The sequence below is a fragment of the Nyctereutes procyonoides genome, unplaced genomic scaffold, assembly GCF_905146905.1.
Source record: "Nyctereutes procyonoides isolate TBG_1078 unplaced genomic scaffold, NYPRO_anot_genome, whole genome shotgun sequence".
NCBI classification, from domain to species: Eukaryota; Metazoa; Chordata; class Mammalia; order Carnivora; family Canidae; genus Nyctereutes; species Nyctereutes procyonoides.
In genome coordinates this window covers 170,102-190,945 of record NW_026575135.1, presented here as the reverse complement: position 1 = coordinate 190,945, position 20,844 = coordinate 170,102, and the positions used below count along the sequence as shown (strand labels likewise).

Genomic DNA, 20,844 nt, shown 5'->3' with positions numbered 1-20,844 from the left:
GGGAGGGGGGAAGGGAGGACGGGAGGGGGGGGGCACGGACTCCTCGCGGAGGCCACGGCCCCGGTGCGCAGACCCCCGCACCCCTCCGTATGGGACAAGGAAGACGTTTCTGCGAGACCCGGGACCCGGCCCGCTCCTGCCACTCTGTGGGCCTGAAGCGGGAGGAGCGCCCGTCGCTCAGGAAACCACACAAAGCGTTTTACCTTAATCTAGATACAGGTACTTTATTTACAAATATTTAGATTAATAGCATCTTGTTACATCAAATGAAGAGTACAGCAGTCTGGATAGACCCTGTCACAAGAACAACGAAGACCCACCGTGACTAACTTTGGGAGTCGGGTATTGCACCTCAACGAGCGCCGTCCTCAGCTGTGATTGCTACCTGGCGTCCCGGTGGGGCGGCGGCCGTGAACACAGCAGCAGGTCATGGTCCCCGGGCAAGTCCCTTGTGAAGCAACAGGGTAAGAAGCAAAATGGGTCACTGTGACTCTTTAACAGAATATACCGACCTACTCCAGGAATCTCGTTTTTAAAAAAGTCAAACAAAGACAAAAATAAAGATGAGCCCACAAATTAACCAGATCCTATTTTCTGCACATTCCAGTTTTGGCTTTTATTTAACATGGACTATACAACACTCCAGTACTACCACATGTTTACAACCCAGAAAGCCGTATTTTTTTATTTTACTTTAGTGTCTGTAAATAGGGATTTAAAATGTGTATTTTAAACACAGCAGCGGAGCTGAGTGAGTCCGTAGAACATACCGGGGTTTACCTCCTACTTCAGACAAGCTCAGTTCTCCACCTGAACCGTAAGCTCGATCAGGAATCAACCCAAAGAAGCAAAAAACTTAGTAAACAGGTCGGCTGTCCCGCTTCCCTTGAGAGACAGGATCCTTTCCGCCGCGAGCACCGAAACACCGGCAGAAGCACTTTCCCTTTTACAAAACGATGTATGCCAACAGGACATAAAACAGCCCCTCATACCAACAACGCAAGGGAGGTCTCCAGTCATTTCACTGTAGTGTTAAAAATGCACAATTTAAAATCCCTTAACAGCAGACCTGCGGTTCTGACTGTCCGGTACACAATCTCACCATTCCAAGAAGATAAAGGTATAAAAGCTTAAAATGTGCAATAAGAAACCCAGCCTTTTTTCTTTTTCTATACAGTAAGGCAAGAAATGCAGCCTGTAATGCAAAATGTTTACAAAGAGAAAAGCAGGTTAGCACATTGTCGATTGCACAAGAACAGTTAAGAAAATCAGCAGGTAAGCCACAGTGCAAGGGTGGAACAGAATCTGCTAGTGTTAATCCCCTCGCGCCAGGAGCTCTCCCCAGCACCCGTCCCCAGGCGCGGGGCCGGGAGGACTTGCGAACTGCAGTCGCGTCTATTTCCTTGTGTGAAACGGAGGGAGTAACATGGTCACATACAGGTCATACTGTACAAACTGGTATTTTATACTGTTCCAATGCCAGTAATCAATTTATTTTCTTCATTAAAATAATATACACAGAATGTATTGTTAGTTCGGTTCCTTCAAATTTTATACATATTTACTTTCTGCTAAAGAGAAAAGGATAAAATGGTGTAAAAAAAAAAGGGGGGGGGATAAAGCTATTAATTAAGCACAAGAGAAGAGAGAAGTGGATATTTTCCCTGCGCAAGGCTGAGACAGAAGCAAACCTCCACGAGAAAAATGCCACCCACACAACAGGAGAACGTATCCAACGGAAACAACGAAAGCAGTTATAGAACCATTCTCTATCGGGAGTCGTTTCACAGCAATAAACGTATCGGTCACAACAGACATACTCGAACGGTAAAGATGGGGCGAAAGGCTCAAGACACCCTCAACTTAAACCATACGGTAAGACGAAGCCTTGCCAAAAAGAGGGAAGGATAAAAATCATTGAAGTCCAGCATCAGTGCTCAGTGTGAATCATGTACTGGTGACATACCTATCACGAGGACAATCAAGGGGAAAAAAAGTCTAGATTTACCATGCAGGAGAGATTTATTACTCTACTTGCCTTTGATAACCTGATTACATCTAGTTGTTTAGCAGTTTAGTATTGTGTTAAACTGTTTTTACAACAGAGTTGTTTTTTTCTTCTCTTTTTTTTTTTTTTTTTAATTAAACCCAGTAAGATGTACAGAAGACAATGAGGCAGTAAAAAGAACTGCTTCCAACAGACAGAGGTGAAAGGTCAAATGGGAGCGACGGCAAAGAGGTCACTAGCAGCCACAGCCTTCTCTCTGGGGTTGGGGTTCGCTGGTTAGCCGGCCTCCCTGTGGGGCTGAAGGTTTGTGTTGTACGCCAGACTCGGCGGCATTCAGATCCAGGCTTCCGTCCTGAATGTTCTGATAGATTTTCTTGGCAGCCTCCAGGAAAGCATCTTCTACATTCTCCCCCCTACGAGGCAAAGGACAACTTTATTCGAGAATCACAGCTTTGCACAAAAGGTGAGACATTGTACACTGACCTTTTGCTAACCTTTCGTCAACTGCCATGATGTCTTCAACTTAGCCACTGTCATCTAATAAGAGATTACCAAGGCTGAGCTAAGAGAACAACACAGGGAAATATTTTCCGTGGAGAGCATATAAACGCGGTGCTAAGAGCCGTTTCTACGAACCCCATTTGGATAACTGGATGTGTTCTAATCATTACAATGTTTTACACTGACTTATAATGACAGTGAAGACGGGCCATTTTGTAATAATAGGAAGGGACTCCAAATAGGAACGAGCTTCCAGATTTGTATGGTTTGACGAGCCAGAGCCAGAGCCAGGCATCGACTATGCTGTTCTTATCACGTGATGCCCATACAGTCGTGCTCGGCCGCGTTCCCACTTCGGGTCTCTGAGTACTAACAACAGGGATGAAGCTAAACAAAAAGGGGCTAGCTTCTCACCATGGCAAGGAATTCTTGGCCTAATAAATGAACTCTGATGGGAGTCCTGGGTTCAACAATGGACATGGAATAACGATTAGAAAACATTAATTATGCTTCTGATTTTTCTTAGACATGGTTTCCTTAAGCCACACTTTTTAATCAGAAGTATTAAATAAACAGATTCACCAAGCCGGAGTCCAGGATGCCAAACTCAACCACAGTTGTGAAAGTCAAACACGTTCGAAATGCTAACACAATTTCATTTATTAACTTGAATTACGGGGGGGGGGGGCAGGGGCGGCACAATCAGGGTACGATCTTTTAGGTGAAGTAGCAAAAACTACTACTTTTAAACAGGAAGCAAAAGGATGCCTGCTTACTGTTTTTCCCACCATACACATTACACGTGTACATATTATTATTATTAATTTTCCACATGTCTGGTTCTACTTTGAGAAGTTTGAATGTAACCGAAAATGATTAATTTTAGCCATACTTACGTTTTCGCACTTGCTTCAAGGAACAATAAGCCTAAAAAATAAAATTCAGACTATGATTAAGACATTTCACATTGATTCACAAGGGCATTTTCTTCAATGACATTTGAATAAGAATTTCCCATCACCTATCAGTACTCCTATCACAGTATTTTACAGAACATTACGTTAGTTTGAGAGGAGGGTGGGAGGCAAGGAGGGGCCCCTCATGTTTGTCATTAAATACGTGCACTACCCCCCAACACGAAGGAACGTCAAAGAGACACACATTTTGTTTCCTCATTCTTGAGATTAAAGTAGTTGGCATCAAAAGTGTCAAATAATCTACAGTACCAAAATCCCACCTTTCCTTAGACATTCTAGGTGTGACCCCAAAAAAGCCATTAAAAGTCTTAAACCCACCATTTTCTTCAGCAAACTGTTTGGCTTCTTCATATGTGACATCTCTCTGTGCCTCCAAATCTGCTTTATTTCCTATGAGAATTATTACCTAATTTGTGACCAAAAGAAAGACATCTTAAAATAAAAGCAACCATTTAAAATCGACCATGAAAATTCTGAAACCCAAAAATTTTTGAGAAACAAACAAAAAAAAAAAAAAAAAAAAAAAAAAAACCCAGCTCCATGGGCCTAAAAGGAAACCAAGTATCAGCAATCACCCAGCAGCAGAGAGAGATGAGAATCATGAAGTCCGTCCTATTAGGAGAGAGGTCAGCAATTATGTAGGCCATGGGTTGACAAACTCTCTAAAAGGCCAAAAGTGTGTATTTCAGGTCTGTGGGGGCCCAAATGGGGGGGTCTCTGCATATACTTTTTTTTTTTAATGACTTTTTAAAAATGTAAAATCCATTCTTAGTTTGCAAGCCATCCAAAAACAATACAGCCCATAAGGAACCCCTGGTCCAGGCCAAAGGTTCTGATTTGAGTAAGATCACAGAGGGTCCGTGGACAAGCTCCAGGGGATCGGAGGATCCATGAAATTAAGCAGAGGATGCTGTAACCAAGAACAGGAGGCTCATGGTTTTCCCCAGAGTCTCTGGGACCCTCAAAAAGTCAAACTACCAGTTCAGCTCCTCCAGGTAAGGCAAGTAGTGCTCAAATAAGACAAAGGGCCTTGTCGAAGGTCAGTGAGCAGGTGGTAGGAGGACATCAGAACCCAGGCAGAAACCCCCAACTGTGACCTTCAAATTCTGTCCTCCTCTCCACTAGCCCTCGCAGCGCTAAGCTTGTAGCAACTGAAAACAAGCGTCTGTTCCGTGGGGAAGTGGTGGTGGGAGGAGGGGGTAGGGGGCACATATGCAGGGAGTTCAGATCCAAAGCAAAATATCACACACAACGACACTCACTTGGGAATCATTTATGTAAGTGAAGTTAGGCCAAAGTTAAAGGCAGCTCTGCAAAGTTCGAAGAAAAAAAGTTCACAGCCTTGAAGAAACAGCTTTTTGATCTTTATGGTGATTTCAGGGGCCGGAGGCGGGGAGGGATTTAGGGATAAACTGTCTCTGTCTATACATAAACTTATTTGACTCCTTTCCCTTCCAAACAGATGTGGTAATCCAGGATGGTCTCAACCAAAAGTGATTTCCACCATTAATTTTTCTCATGTTGAAACTACAGCCCCCGGGCCCACCTGTTTCCAAAAATGATGTCCAACGTCCACTGTATCTGAATGTAAAAACCCTGAGCAAGAACACCTACGCGGTGTAACAAACGTGAGCATTCCTCAATGTGGACAAGGGCCCACTGAGAAGGGGGAAGAGGCTTTTTTACATGGAGTCAGTCTGCTAGTCTTTTAAAGAAGAAGGTGAAAAAAACAAACAAACAAACAAACAAACAAAAAACACTTTAAAAAGGAAATCAGTTTGTTTCTTAAATCAACACTGAAAAAGTCACAACGGCCTAGTACAGGGCCACCACAAGACAAGTACTCAAAACAAGAAATGTTTTGTATGTCAACTATACTTCATAATAAATTCTAAAAATATAACACTGAACTGCACATTTTTTTAAAGCTTTATTTGAGAGAGAGGGAGAGCACAGAGAGAGTGTGAGGGAGAAGCAGACCCCAGATGTGGGGCCTCATCCCAGGACCCTGAGCCGAAGGCCGACGCTTAACTGACTGAGCCACCCAAGCACCCCTGAACTGCACACTTTAAATGAGTAAATTATGTTAATCAGATCTCAACAAAGCTGTTCGTAAAAGGTATTTTTTTTTAAAAGAAGTTTAAACATTTGCTGAATGGAAACACTGCCTCCTCTCCAAATTCCTTAAGAATTTCCAAGCGGTGCTTGCCATCATTCTGAAAGCAGACATAAAAGTGGTGCGTGCGCTAACCAGACGGAGGTACAAAATATACCACCAACAGGGGGAAGCATGTAACTTCTACACAGAAACTGAAGGCTATGTCATAGGAAATATACTACTTGAGCTGGACTTGAAGAGATTTTCTTCTGTAGGTGAGCAGATTTTGCCATCCCCAGATATACCTCTTTGGAATTACTGATTATTTTAAGCTGGCTTGTTTTTAAGAAGCAGCAGACACAAGTGAAGCTCTGGAAACCCAAAAGTCATGCTTCAAGAGACATCTACATTTACAAGAAAAATCCCCAACTGTAAGGGCGTTTCCCTCTCAGTACCAGAAGAGGAGGTGGACTCCATCTCCAGAAACTTGTAACAACTGTCAATTTATTTCTTAGACAAGCCAGAAGAATCCTGAAGGGCAAGGTTCTCCCGCCCTAACAGTTTCTTCTGAAGAGAGCTGGTAAAATTCAAAGAGGCCTAAGTGAGGCAGGAAGGGTACGAATGAATTGTCGTCATATTCCTCTGAGCACCCTCTACACTGAGTTTTGTTTCTCTTTAACAGATTTCTTGAGATAACTATAGAATCACAGACAAGAGGACAGCTTCTGTACACCTGTTACCGAGCCTCCTAATAGCAGCGTATCACAGGCTCAAACCCTGCAAACTGAGGGGTGCAATCTATGTCCTTACTCAGATCTCACCAGTTGTACGTACACCCGTGTGTGTGTGTGAACAGTTCTATGCAATTTTATTTCAGGTACAGGTTTGGGTCCCCACACTCAGGATACAGAACTGTTCCATCACTATAAAGAATGCTCAGGGTACACCACTCATACCCTTCCCTTCACCCCCACTTGCTAACCCCTGGCAACAACGCTAACTCCTCTACAGTTTTATCTTTTTGAGAATGTTTTATAAATGGAATCCTGCAGTAAGTCATCTCGTAAGTATGACTTTCTCACTCAGCACGATGCCCCGGAGACCCACCTAAATTGCCGTATGTATCATTTCATTTCTTTATAAAGCTGAGGAGTGTTTTATATTATGAATGTATCAGACTGTTTAATCATTCACCTACTGCTGACCATCTAGGTTGTTTCCAATTTTTGGCTACTGTAAATAAAGCTGCTATGAACATTTATCTATAGTTGAACGTATACCTACAGTGGGTTTAAGGGGATAATGGGCATGAAGCCAGGATAGGTTGCAGGCACAGTCCCTGGCTTTATAACTCATGCTGGGGCACACCTGGGTATCTGGGTCGGTTAAGTGGCCGATTCTGGATTTTGTTTTTTTGTTTTGTTTTGTTTTTCGATTCTGGATTTTGACTCAGGTTGTGATCTTAGGGGTCATGAGACTGAGCCGGAGTCAACTCCACACTCAGCAGGGAGCCTGCTTAAGGATCCTCTCTCCCTCTCCCTCTCTCCCACTCACAAGCTCTCTAAAATAAACAAACCTTTACCCCCCCAAAAAGGGCAAATCAGGGCAGCCTGGGTGGCTCAGTGGTTTAGAGCCACCTTCAGCCCAGGGCGTGATCCTGGAGTCCTGGGATCGAGTCCCACATCGGGCTCCTTGCATGGAGCCTGCTTCTCCCTCTGCCTGTGTCTCTGCCAATCTCTCTCTCTCTCTCTCTCTCTCTCTCTCTCTCTCTGTGTGTGTGTGTGTGTGTGTCATGAATAAATAAAATATTTTAAAAAGGGGGGGGGCAAATCATGTTAAATTTTAGTACAATTTATTGCTGTTCCCTGATAAAAGCCAATCTTGCCACTGGTTACCTATTTATTCAATCAGACCTCTGCTAGATGGTGAAGTACAATGAAGTACAAAAGCTAAGTGAGCCACAGGCCTTGTGGTCAGTCACAGCTCAGTGACTTTCCTCACTTATTCCCGGAATGCCCCCTTTAGCATCTACTAAAATCGTGCTCACCTCCACAGTCCCAGCTCAAACACCACTTTTCCTGCAAAGCTGGTTTCTCCAGACGGCGCTGCTTATCCTGGGCACTTCCAGCCGCACACACACCAGTTGCTCTATTTCTAACTCCTATTTCACTCTGCTTCTCAGCACAGTTATTTGTATACACACAGCTATCTCCTCCTTACTAGGCCATTAACATGCTGTGGGCCAAGGACCCACATTATCTTTGGATACTGAGACTCCACCATGGTAGCTGGCTTTTAAAACCTCAATGTCTTCTCAGTCTGGCTAAGAAGCTAATTTTTCTTTTCATTAAAAAAAAAAAAAATCTTTTAAGATTTGCAATTTGAAAATATAGCACAATAATGGTTACTTTCCAAATCTATTTTTAATTATTTACTGAAGTATAGTTGAGATTTTTTTTGTTCAAAAGAAAAAAATTTTAATTAAAAAACTAATTTTTTTAAGCAGGCAGAACTCTATTTTTCACTGAAATTTTATTGAGATAATTGTAGATTCACAAGCAGCTGCCATGAAATAGAGATCTCTATACTTTGCCCAGTTTTTCTTCTAATGGTTAATTTTTTATGAAACAAATGCAGATCCCTTTTAAACTGATTATTTCAGATTTCATGGTCTCCACCTGACATAAAATCACCACCTCATTCATAACTTTTTTTTTTTAACCACAAACACGGACAAAAACCAAGATAAGATGCAAAACCTGGGGTAATTATATTGGAAAAAAAAGTTAGCTTCTCTTCAATTACTTTAAAAATTAAATATTCTCCCATTCTCAGTACTCATATACAAAAATCCTACTAGCAATTGACTCCGTTTGGGATTAGCATAGATCTTAAAATTTTCTGTATAATAGATTTTATTCAACTTACCGTATTTGGATTGGTGAGATTCCTTGCGTCTGTCAACCAACTGCTTAAGTGGTTATACGTACTTCTTCTGCAAAAATTAAAGTTTACATTTGTGACTACTACATACAACTGCCATTTCAATTTTTAAAAGAGAAACTTCAAATAAATATATATAATAGTCACTTTTCATCAAAACCTGTGGAATGTAAAAACACATAACTTTCTAAAAATCTAGCCAAATCTATTGTTTTAAATAAATAAATCAACATCCAACAGCTTTGCTAATCACATATCAGAAGTAAACTGTTTACATTTTAAAAGCACATTCCTGGGATCCCTGGGTGGCGCAGCGGTTTGGCGCCTGCCTCTGGCCCAGGGCGCGATCCTGGAGACCCGGGATCGAATCCCACGTCGGGCTCCCGGTGCATGGAGCCTGCTTCTCCCTCTGCCTCTCTCTCTCTCTCTCTCTCTCTCTCTCTCTCTCTCTCTCTCTGTGACTATCATAAATAAATAAAAAAAATTAAAAAATAAAATAAAATAAAAGCACATTCCTGAACAGACCAATAAGGAGGCGAGGAACAACAACAAAAAATTAACAGAAACAATTCTGAACTCAGAATTTCCCATCTGAAGTAAAAACTAAGATTATGTGTAAATCATTTATATTTTCAATCATAAAATGGGAGAAAAAATACCAAAATGTCTAACAAATGATATGTTCAATGGCAAACATGTTTGCATCTGTTTTCTTCAAATCAGAAACTAAGACGGTCACCTGACTACAGACCTTTCTTCCAAGAGAAAGTTAACTATGACAACAAAAACTGGCTTGAAAAAGGCACTTTATCTGACTGGAAATTCAAGCCCCCAGATATTAGAGTGAGTTTATTCTAACTCTGTACTCTTATTTACCAGCAACTAAATCATTCTGGGATTCAGACTACCGTATTTCTCCACTTTCTCCAAGCAAGAGTTTAGAAACTCACAGGCTCATTTGCAGCAAATAGGCCCAAAGAGAGCAAGCAAATCCAAATATTTTACAATCTTATATATAGCAGAATATTAATATTTATAAGACTTCACCAAAGGGGTCAAATAAAATTTTTGAAAGTTAAAAATGTCTGATTTATATACAATCACAGAACACTAATCCATCTTACTCATTTAACAGGTGAGGAAACAGAAGCCCACAAAGACTTGAATAATTTCAGAGCCAGGCCCTGAACCCTTTACACACATAGTGTCCTCAAAGTGTTTCAAATTTAGCCTTGTGAATATACTCCATGAACTCCAGCTGCCAGCAGCCATATAAAGTTGGATATTCCAAACAATCCTTTCCCAGGGGGGAACCGAAAAGAAGTTGTAAGATTCTCTTTTTACTGTGCTAAACTATGTTACACACAAATCACCACCTAACTGTAAAAAAAAAAAAAAAAAAAAAAAAAAAAGTCAAATAAATAAAAGCAACATTTCCCCAATGTTTTAAAATTTTCTAAGTAAAATCTTCTAATGGTCAAATATTTTTAAAAAGCACAAGCCGTATTACTTTACTGTTCAATATTTGTAGTACTGACCTACCTTGCTTTTACACGATATATTTATCCTACTCTGTGCACAAAAACTTAAATAGCACAAATCCAAAAATATTTATACTGATTTTGATACGTTTTAAAATGTCAAAGCTGGCATCAAGAGTGATTTACAAACTGCCACCACTTTGGCAAACAGAAAAATCTACACATCCTTTTAAGTATCAAGATCACATAAACTATATTATTTACATGTGTCCATAACCTCTGCTAATACTTCTAGTAATTGTTCTGCTATTAACCTAAAATTCACCATTATGTCAAATCTATAAATACAGTGGCATCCCAATATTCATTAATTAGTGGTAATAGTGCTAAAAAAAAAAAAAAAAAAAAGGTGCAAAAACATCCCTGACTTTCTAAGGATGTTAAATGACACACCAAACAACTCCTATAGCCAAACTGCCATGATAAACTATGCTGTCAATTTAGGAAGTATCCTGTAACAATTATATGTAATGCTAAAAATAAAAAGTATTATTAAAGCAAAACTTTCAACTTTGCAAAATGTCAAGGAATAGAGAAAGAAGCAAAAAATCAGTGTCATGGATGCAACATCAACGTCACTATGAAATATATTAATAAAGCATATCTAAAGCCTGAAATACTTTCTTTTCAGTAATATTTTTACTGGGATATAATAAACATACAATAAAAGCTCATCCTTTTAAAGTATACAATATAGCTATTTTTGGTATATATACCCTAGAACATTTTTATCAACCCCAAAAGAAACTCTGTACCCATTAGCACTCACTCTTCACCCCCTGGCAATCCACTTTCTGTCTCCATGAATTGGCCTATTCTGGATACTCCATGTGAATGGAATACATGTGGCCTTTTATGTCTGGCTTCTTTCACTTAGCAAAATGTTTTCAAGATTCATCCACTTTATAGCATTTATCGGTTTCTTTCCTTTTAATGGTCAAATTATATTTCATTCTACCAATACACCCATTTGTTTATTCCTTAGTTGATAGACATTTGTGTTGTTTCCACCAGAAGTACTTCCGATGACCCAGACACAAATTTTACCAAAAGTATTTACTATGCTTAAAAGCTATGTTTAAAAGCAAACTATATACATATATCAAATCCTCACACTGTAGACCTTAAACTTCCACACTGTTACATACCAATTATATTATTAGTAAAGATAGGGGTGGGGAAGAACACAAGCACACTTGCACAAAGCCAAACAAAGTACATTTTGATACATTCTTAAGTACATACCACCACATTTATATTTAATAATAACAGGGTTTTTAATCATGCAAAGTCTTCGGGAATGCATCCCTCATTAGTATGTCCTACAGAGACGGCCAGGTTCTTTAATATTCTTCCCACAAAACTATTTACTTATCATGTTACAAGTTGCCAGGCTAGAGAGAAGAGGATTAAGGCTATTTCAGTCTGTTTTGCCCTGAGATCGCCCAATTCTGGAACTCAATGAACTTCAAAAGCAGTATAATTACAATCAGCCACTATTGTTATTCTAAGTCCACATTTCCCAAGGTGTTCCTCAATAAAAAAAAGCTTAGGAAACACCAAACTAAACTAAGTTAAAGAATTTTTCTACTGGGCAGCCTGAGTGGCTCTGTGGTTTAGCACCACCTTTCAGCCCAGGGCCTGGATCCTGGAGACACCTGGGATGGAGTCCCACGTCGGGCTCCCGGCATGGAGCCTGCTTCTCCCTCTGCCTGTGTCTCTGCCTCTCTCTTTCTCTCCCTGTGTCTCTCATGGATAAATAAATAAAAATATTTAAAAAAAAATTCTACTGCAGAACTTCTCAGGAAGAACTACTCGGAACTAATATGTTAATAAGTACACTGTATCGCGAGTCCTGAAGAGGAAACAGTATAAAGCATTTCCCAAAAGGTAATACGCTTGAAAGTCTTAATTATCATTTGGTCCCACTCACCTATTCCTACCTCCCCCCAAAAAGTAAGACAAGAAGGACTCCTGGGTGGCTCAGCGGTTGAGTATCTGCCTTCGGCTCAGGGCGCGATCCTGGAGTCCTGGGATCGAGTCCCGCATCGGGCTCCCTGCATGGACCCTGCTTCTCCCTCTGCCTGTGTCTCTGCCTCTCCTCTCTCTGTGTGTCCCTCATGAATACATAAATAAAATCTTTAGAAAAAAAAACAAAAAAACAAGAGTCACACCACTATAAACTGGCACTCTGCACGAGTATGAAAGGTGATCCAGTTCATTTTGTAGCTTAGCACCATTTAATGAAGTGGCACCATTTTCCCTGTGTTCTGAAGCCAAATATTTATGGTTCAGTTTTGTTACTTTGTATCAAGGGCTTTTAGTTTCCAGAAATAGCCAAGCTGAAATAAATTTAATCTTACTACATGAAGTATATAAACCATATCAATCCATTTTAGAAAAAGAATTTAAGTAAATGAATACCTTAAACACCTTTGGATGCAAGCATAAGAACTTTTTATAATCTACCAACATTGGATTAGCAAAACTACTTAATTCCTTCGCTGACCTTATTTTGAAAAGATGTCAACTCTAACACCAGAGCCTGAACAGAGTGACTCCTCAAGGCTTGCGTGCTTTCTACTGACGTGAAAAGAGCAAAGTTTGGTATAAAATATTATTTCACCTCAAATAATTGAACTGATGCTGCTTTTCAGAATAGTATTCTTCTATTAGCTCCACCAGCACCTCCTAAAGTTTTTCTTCAGCCATATCCACTTTCAGAAAAGGAAATCAACATGTTACATTGAGTCTTACACAACAATGCAGAGAAGAAACCATAAAACCAAAATAAGCTCATTTATAATCACATAATCACAAACTAAAGTATGCCTAATTAAAAAAAAAAAAAAAAACACAAAAAACCCCACACTGCCTAAAGTAGATTTCTTTTCTCAAGTATGAAGTTTGAAAAAACTATTAATCTCTTACCTAGTGATATCATACACCATAAGCGCTCCCGCAGCTCCTCTGTAGTAGCTTCGTGTAACAGCCCTAAACCTCTCCTGTCCTGCTGTATCCCAAATCTGCAGTTTGATTTTTTGGCCACTAACTTCAATTATTCTTGTACCAAATTCAACACCAATCGTGTGAGGACAATCAGCCATAACTGTTAGAGAAAAAAGAAATAAGAGCCACTGGATAATTAAATGACTTATTAATGCTTGTAGGCTATAAATAAACTAAAACTACTAGCACTGAAAAAAGTTAGCGAAAACTCAGAAATCCAAGAAATTTGACTGGATTAGAAGAGGGGTCAGCAACCTTCTGTAAGGGGCCAAATAATAAATATTTAAGTTTTGTAGGCCAGAGGTCTGCCACAACTACTCAACAGTGCTACTGAAGAACAAAAGCAGCCAAAGACAATAAGTAAAATAAACATGGTTGTGTTCTAATAAAACTTTATTTTCAAAAACAGGCAGTAACTGGATTTGATCCACATGCTATTGTTTGCTGACCCCTGGCCTAAAATAATCTACTAATTAAAAATATTTTGGTAAGCTCTTCCTAACACCAACATTATGCTATTTAGACTTCTGACAATTATTACATATAACAAACCATTCGATAGTTTAAAGACTCTAAAAAATATAAAAAAATAAAAAATAGGGATCCCTGGGTGGCGCAGCGGTTTAGCGCCTGCCTTTGGCCCAGGGCGCGATCCTGGAGACCCGGGATCGAATCCCACGTCGGGCTCCCGGTGCATGGAGCCTGCTTCTCCATCTGCCTGTGTCTCTGCCTCTTGCCTCTCTCTCTCTCTCTCTGTGACTATCATAAATAAATAAAAATTAAAAAAAATAAAAAATAAAAAATAAAATAAAGACTCTACAAGTCGGGGATCCCTGGGTGGCGCAGCGGTTTGGCGCCTGCCTTGGCCCAGGGCGCGATCCTGGAGACCCAGGATCGAATCCCACATCGGGCTCCCGGTGCATGGAGCCTGCTTCTCCCTCTGCCTGTGTCTCTGCCTCTCTCTCTCTCTCTCTCTCTCTCTCTCTCTCTCTCTCTGTGTGACTATCATAAATAAATAAAAATTAAAATTAAAAAAAAAAGACTCTACAAGTTGTCAAATTTTTATCCTGGTAAATATTATCAGTATCTCAAACAAAAACACATTTAATATATACTTACAATTACATATTGGCAAGTTACATATGTCCAATCCAATAGGACAAGTTTATTAGTCCTTTCCTTATAATTCAGCCACTGAAAACCTTAAACCCACTATTCTCTGGTACAAGTATGCAAAGACTGCTAGAGACTTCATAAAATTTACATTAAGAAGAAAAAAAAAAGCCATAAAAATAACTTCAACTATATGGAAACAATTTCAACTATATTTAGCCTATCAGTTACAAAAAATAAGATGAGATGGTCTCTTCCCTTACCATCCAAAACAGAGTTGTACTTCAAATATTAATCAACCAGTACTGGACACAGAAAGAATTTCATTTAAATATTTTCTAATCTATTATTATTTAGTTAATAAATAAATGATGCATGCAGCAAATTAATAATTTCTATAATGGAGACTTAGAGAATAAGATTATTTAAATTTAACATTACAATATACATTTTTAAAAATTTTCTACCACTATAAAAAAAAGAAAACTTAAACAACTCAAATTATATACGGTATATAAATTAATACTCTATACATACAGGTGTATTTCATTTTATATGCACCTATTTAAAAAAATTTCACTCACTAAAAACAAAACTTATATTTAAATATTTCATTCTACCAATACACCCATTTGTTTATACTGAAAATGTTACTTTTTAAAAGGTAGGAAAGTCTGTATACTAGAAAAATAAATAAATAAAAAGTAGGAAAGTGAATGTAAGTTTAATTTATATATTATTTTACCTATATATTAAACTTACATTTTTTTTCTGTAAATTGATGAAGTAAGCAAGATTTTCCCACTCCCATGTCCCCTGTTAAAAAAAGAAAAAGTTTCAAGCAGCAATTACATTTCTCAATTTTATACTCATAATTATATGCAAAGATTGCTATACCCCCTACCATATCACATCACAAATTTCTGGGACACTTGAAAAGTTTCATTGCCCTTATATGTATATATATATAATGAGTCTGAACGATGCTATAGGTCATTTTTCAGGGTGATGTACAAATGAACTATTGCCAACCTAGCAGGGACAATTAAGTTATAAATTATGTTAGTAAATAACATATCAGCTAGGAAGTGCTTTTTAACAAAGAAACTTTTAAGAGGAGCACTCCTTACTTTGAGCTGTTGAAAAATTTTGTATTGTTTTTTCCCTTAATCCATGCATAAAAGCAAAAGAATTCTGGGAATAACACACACAGGGCAGCATGTAACAAGCAAAAACAGTTAAGTTTGGGAAATCTGACTAGATCCCATCTCTTCTCATATTCCTTATATTTCTTATACGATTCCACAAAAGAAAACCATGTGCACTATATGAAAACCACAAGAGAACAGATGTCCTCTCTGACTACACTACAGCAATTTAACCCCTGGTGAAGGAAGTATTATCATATAGTCACATGAGCTCACCATTACACCATAACCATTCTAAATATGAAGAATTAACTAAAAAGATTACGTGTAGAAGAATTAACTAAAAAGATTACGTGTACTTTCAACTGAACTCTTACAACTAGACCTGGGTAAACAACAGTCTTTTAATATGAGCAGTATCTTGAAACTTAGAAAACAACCGATATAATATTTTGTGTATATTACACAACTACTCTGAGTCAATGTTAGCTCTATCAATTTTTGGAATCCACAGGGCTCTGATGGCTTTCACAATATTTTTCGGAATGTTATCCGTGCTCCTAGGAAATTAGTCCCATTTCCAGGATTAACAAAGCTTTCAGACAGCCCTCAAGAACAATCTGTATCACTTCAAAAAGTCCCCACCATTGTACTACAGAAGTATCCAGGGCCACAATGCAAGTACGTTACCGCAAAAATAAATCTTATTAAAGGAACTTAAAATTTGCAGTTAAAAAAACAACAACAACACCACTCACTTCTTCTGGAATGCTGTATTAACTATTAGTATAGAAGTATTTCGTATAGTAGCTTTCTTTGTAGAACAAGAGCGTAAGTTAAATAGACTTACCAATAATAATATATTTAAAGATGTAAGAGTAGTTGTATGGTGCAGTTGCCATGGTGGCACTAAAAACAAAGAAAACTGTGTTACTTCAGAAGGATATATGCATGTTTTCCAGCTGATCACTGTTAGACTTTAAAGACATAAAACACAGCATACTGATTATAAACAAAATGTTGTTTATAGTTATATCAGAATTACATTTTCCAAATTGATAAAATGCAAAAATTCTCGTGGATGCACATTAATATTCTCATGTGTTATCCACAGGAATACTAAGAAACCATTATATCAGAACAATTCCATAATTTCACTTTAGGGAATATCCAGTAAAAAAAGTTACTCTGGAAAATTTCAAACAAGGAAATCTTTATAACTTTGAATTAGACATCATTATAAACAGCTCTCCCCTTTGAAGTCCCCACCCTTGTCAACTGATGAAGTGAATTGCTGATGGCCAACTTGTTCAGAACTCTTTGATTTTACAACAGCGTGTTATAAAAAGTCACCACTAACTTAAAAACACAAAATAACTTTTTTTTACTACTTTAAATCACAGCATAGCATCCAAAAAGACCAACTATTTCCAAACCAAATTACTGCCAGAATTAGATAAAACCACATGAAATTGCTGTTCTTATACATTTTTAAAAAGTCAGTTATTTGCACTTTCATACGGCTCAACCCAATAAAGGATATGAAGATTAAGAATGTATCAAATGCCTACTATATACTACTCTAGAAGCTAAAATAATGGCCTAAAATTTAATTTAGGATTGTAAAATTTTCAAGTTTATGTATTAGAAGATATTTAGAAAGACCACAGCTTATCTTTGCCCTCAGATAGACTTAACCTAAATAATTCCAATTTCTTTCTACTTTTAATGACTTAAAAAAAAAAAAAAAACTCTCCAATTTATCCAAATGAATGCCTTAAATGTGTTAGACACTGTGCTAAGTGCTAGAAAAACAAGAGGTAAATTCTAATACTGGTAATAACTTCCAGTAACGTTTATTCTCAAACCAGTTCTCAGCTTAGGATAAAAATTACTCACATGCTCACACATATATAAAGATTTGACCCCATTTTTAAAAATTTGATTTCCAGTATTTTAATCTGATTTTTTCTATTATGGCCAGTTGTCACACTATACAAGCCAGACATCTGATATGATTGCAGAAATTCATTTATTAAGGCTAACAAAATTACTATATAATAAAATTTAACCTATAAAAAAGTATTATTTAAAACAAGTGAATTATTGTTAACAGGAAAGAGAAAGTTGTTAATTACAGTTAAGTATCAGACAATCACTTCACACAATATAATCTTCTCACTTAACTATAAGGATTACATTTAAGAAAAGCGGATGCCCTGCTCCCCGTTCCTGCTTGACATGTAGCACTTTCATAATCAGTCTTCAACATCACTGAAAACTCCCTTAACCAGTTTGTTCAGGAAGGGAGTTTCTCTAGTTAGATTAACTGATTCTGAACACCATCATAATTTTTTTTCTCTTTTCCCAGACACTAGGGATGTAAAACTTTTAAGAATGAACTTGGTGGTCCTGAGGCTAAAATTGGTGTGGGTTATTCACCAGATATCCAAACCAGATCCCAAACACAAGGAAAAAAAATAATCTTTCACAATAAAAATGTTATTTAAAGATTATTATGTTCTTCACCTGCATTCTTCCCAGAACCCTATAATTAATTTTTAACTTCTTTTTTAAGCTCCTCTTTTCCCATTCAAACTTGAGGAAAAGGAATTAGTCACCTTAAAATTAGTTTCTTTTATGCTCTTCCTCTCCTGATTTTCCCATTTCCTTTCTCTCTTCTTACCCAATGCTGTAGCCATACACACTTTTTGCTTCCTTCCATTTTATTATGTTAAAACCAAAGCCTCTAACAATTCTAATTTCTCCTTGAAATGCTCTAAAGGCTAATCATAAAATTATAAGCCAATTCTAGTTGTATTAATTTGTGTACTTGCTAATTACCACAAAAGCATTTATTAAATATCTACAAGATGACTAATTTTAAAACATTTTAAAAAACTGCCAAGCATTAATTAGCATAAACCATTCCCAAATAAAAGACAATGATCACTTTTTCGGAGTAAATACTAGTACCCTGTCTTCACCTCAACACACAACCTTCTGGTTCAAGTTTCTTAAAAATGAACCCTAAAGGCAAAGTTAAAAGGGAAAGCTACTCAAGTTTAATAATTTCAGTAGACAATGAAAGGCAGAAAATATCTAGCACTGTAGCCACTAACACAACAGGTCCTCCCTCTCTTATTATAAACTAAGGTACTAGCTAGGTTTAAATATAATCCCACAGCTTATTGGTAACATTCACTCAAAATTATGTATTTACATTAAAACTATATTGGAGTGGCCCCTTTTAAATATTAACCAATGCTTAATTAGTATTGTCCTAAAAAAGGATTTCTCTCAACATCATTTCTTGAACATGAATGAAACATACCACTGTTAAGGTGAGGGATGTACTTTTTAACCAGGTTTGAAAGAGGAAAAAAGTTTTCTATTATCTAAGGATACTTTTTGCTTTACTCAAAAGTCAAAAAAAAAAAAAGGGAGAAAGGGGGTAAATAAAAACTGTCGGTCTAGTTCAAATCTCTGAAAACATGAGTTCGTTCAACACTAAAATCTCCACTAATTAAAAAACCTTGATAATATTTCATAACTTGTGCACAGCTACTGGTGAAATTAAAATGTGTTTTCCATGTGTTAGAAAAGTATGAAAATAAAATTCATATGCAGATAAGATCTCCTTCAATGCCTCTGGTTTCCTTAAGTAAAGAGTACTCCTTTCAGACAATAAGCACCATTAAATACAGATGAACAACCTGCAAACTAGTACACAATTGTTACAGTTACCATTTATTGAGTACTTAATATACACCAGGGCAATGTGCTAAACATTTTACATGCAATCTCAATTAATCCTTACTACTGCCTTATAAAACAGTGACTATAATCCTCATTTTACAGATGAAGACTCAACAGGTAAGTAACATGCCCAGGTCACACAGCTAAGTGGTCAAGCTTATACTGAACCTAAGACTGTTTTTAAATGCAGAGAACACCCTCTAATTCACTACACCATCTGGCCTCCTTCATAGTTAAGGTGGTACTTAACCCTTTAGTGGTACTTTGGGACACAGATCTTTCTCACTTGGTACTAATACAATACCTTCAGTCTTAAAAAATTATATTTATAGAGGATATAATCAGGATTTGTAGATATGAATGATAACACTAATTCAAGTTATATCCACGTAAAGTTTCTGAAGGTAACAACATTTGTTTAGAGTAAACCGTGTGATGATCATCAGTACTTTTCCCTTCACATAATTCTTACTTAATTCTCACAATTCTGCAGTCATTATGTCCATGGAAAAACTGAAGAAATTGAAGTTTAGAGAAATTCATTAATTTGGCCTGTGTTACAAAAATAGTAAATGGCAGAGCTGGAATCTGAACCCAGGCCTGACTCCAAAGAACATGATTTTCTCTAAGGCGGGTTATTAAAAGCATGTATGTATGTGGACTGATATACATACATATGTGAACTGATAAAACCAAAACAGGGCGCCTGGGTGGCTCAGCAGTTGAGCGTCTGCCTTCGGCTCAGGGCATGATCCCGGGGTCCTGGGATGGAGTCCCATATCGGGCTCCCCACCGAGAGCCTGCTTGTCCCTCTGCCTGTGTCTCTGCCTCTCTCAGTGTGTCTCATGAACAATTAAAACTTAAAAAAAAAAAAAAAAAAATCAAAGGAAAATGGAGGATAATTACACGAAATATTTAGGGTCAGGCCTTACTATCACTGCATGTAAAACTTAGCACTAAACTTCTTGTCAAGACTAATGATTACTACATGCATACCAAACACCGATGATTGTGGAGTAGTCCCTTTAAATATTAACTATGCCTAATACTCCTTTAACAATGGATTTTTCGAGATTAACATTAAATCTTCAACACAAGAAACACATCACCCTTAAGGTAAGGAATATATTTTAAAATGGGGTATGCTACTGCATCAAACTGCATGTTTTTCACTTAACAAAATCATGGATCCATTTCCAGGCCAATACACAGAGACCTACATGGTTACTAAACACACATTAAAGACAAATCATTGTTGCCCCCAAAATAAAGTGGCATGGTCTCCATATAGTTAGATACATCTCCAAATGAAATTAAACAGATATATAAATGACTGGATTTGAAATTGTGCATGTAGACGAGAAGGTTAAGGACCTTTCATACACTCTGCTTACAAGAGTCTGAATTGCCACATTTTTTGGGAAGTAAACAATATATTTTAAAATCTTAAAGATAATCCCAATCAATTGTGACCAGGAAGTAGCCTACAGATACAAGATCTTCACTCCATAAGGTTATAGGTCCAACTGCATCTAATGCAGTATTTATACAGCAAACAAAACAAAACCCAAAACCAAAAAAACTGGAAACAATCTATACTTCTATCAACAGGGAAATGACTAAAGTATCATGAAATAACATGCTTCTAGTTTAAAAACCATTCAGAGATGGAAAATAACTTTAAAAATATATCCATGATTTTTAAGTGAAAAAAAAAAAGTCGATAAAATTTTATGCAGTGGCATAT

General features: G+C 37.5%; 1 protein-coding gene across 2 annotated transcripts in view; it reads right to left on the bottom strand.

Moving 5' to 3' along the window:
* Positions 1-208: 208 nt before the first annotated feature.
* Positions 209-20,844, bottom strand: part of RAB14 (RAB14, member RAS oncogene family) — a 23,397-nt gene continuing 2,761 nt past the window's right edge. For both annotated transcript variants that reach the window (XM_055301585.1, XM_055301586.1), the window contains exons 2-8: positions 16,189-16,247; positions 14,953-15,006; positions 13,000-13,177; positions 8,513-8,579; positions 3,805-3,892; positions 3,406-3,436; positions 209-2,421 (exon numbers count right to left, since the gene is read on the bottom strand). In XM_055301585.1, coding sequence (XP_055157560.1) covers positions 2,244-2,421; positions 3,406-3,436; positions 3,805-3,892; positions 8,513-8,579; positions 13,000-13,177; positions 14,953-15,006; positions 16,189-16,240 — 648 coding nt within the window. In that variant the 5' untranslated portion in view covers positions 16,241-16,247 and the 3' untranslated portion in view covers positions 209-2,243. The remainder of the gene's footprint in view (positions 2,422-3,405; positions 3,437-3,804; positions 3,893-8,512; positions 8,580-12,999; positions 13,178-14,952; positions 15,007-16,188; positions 16,248-20,844) is intronic.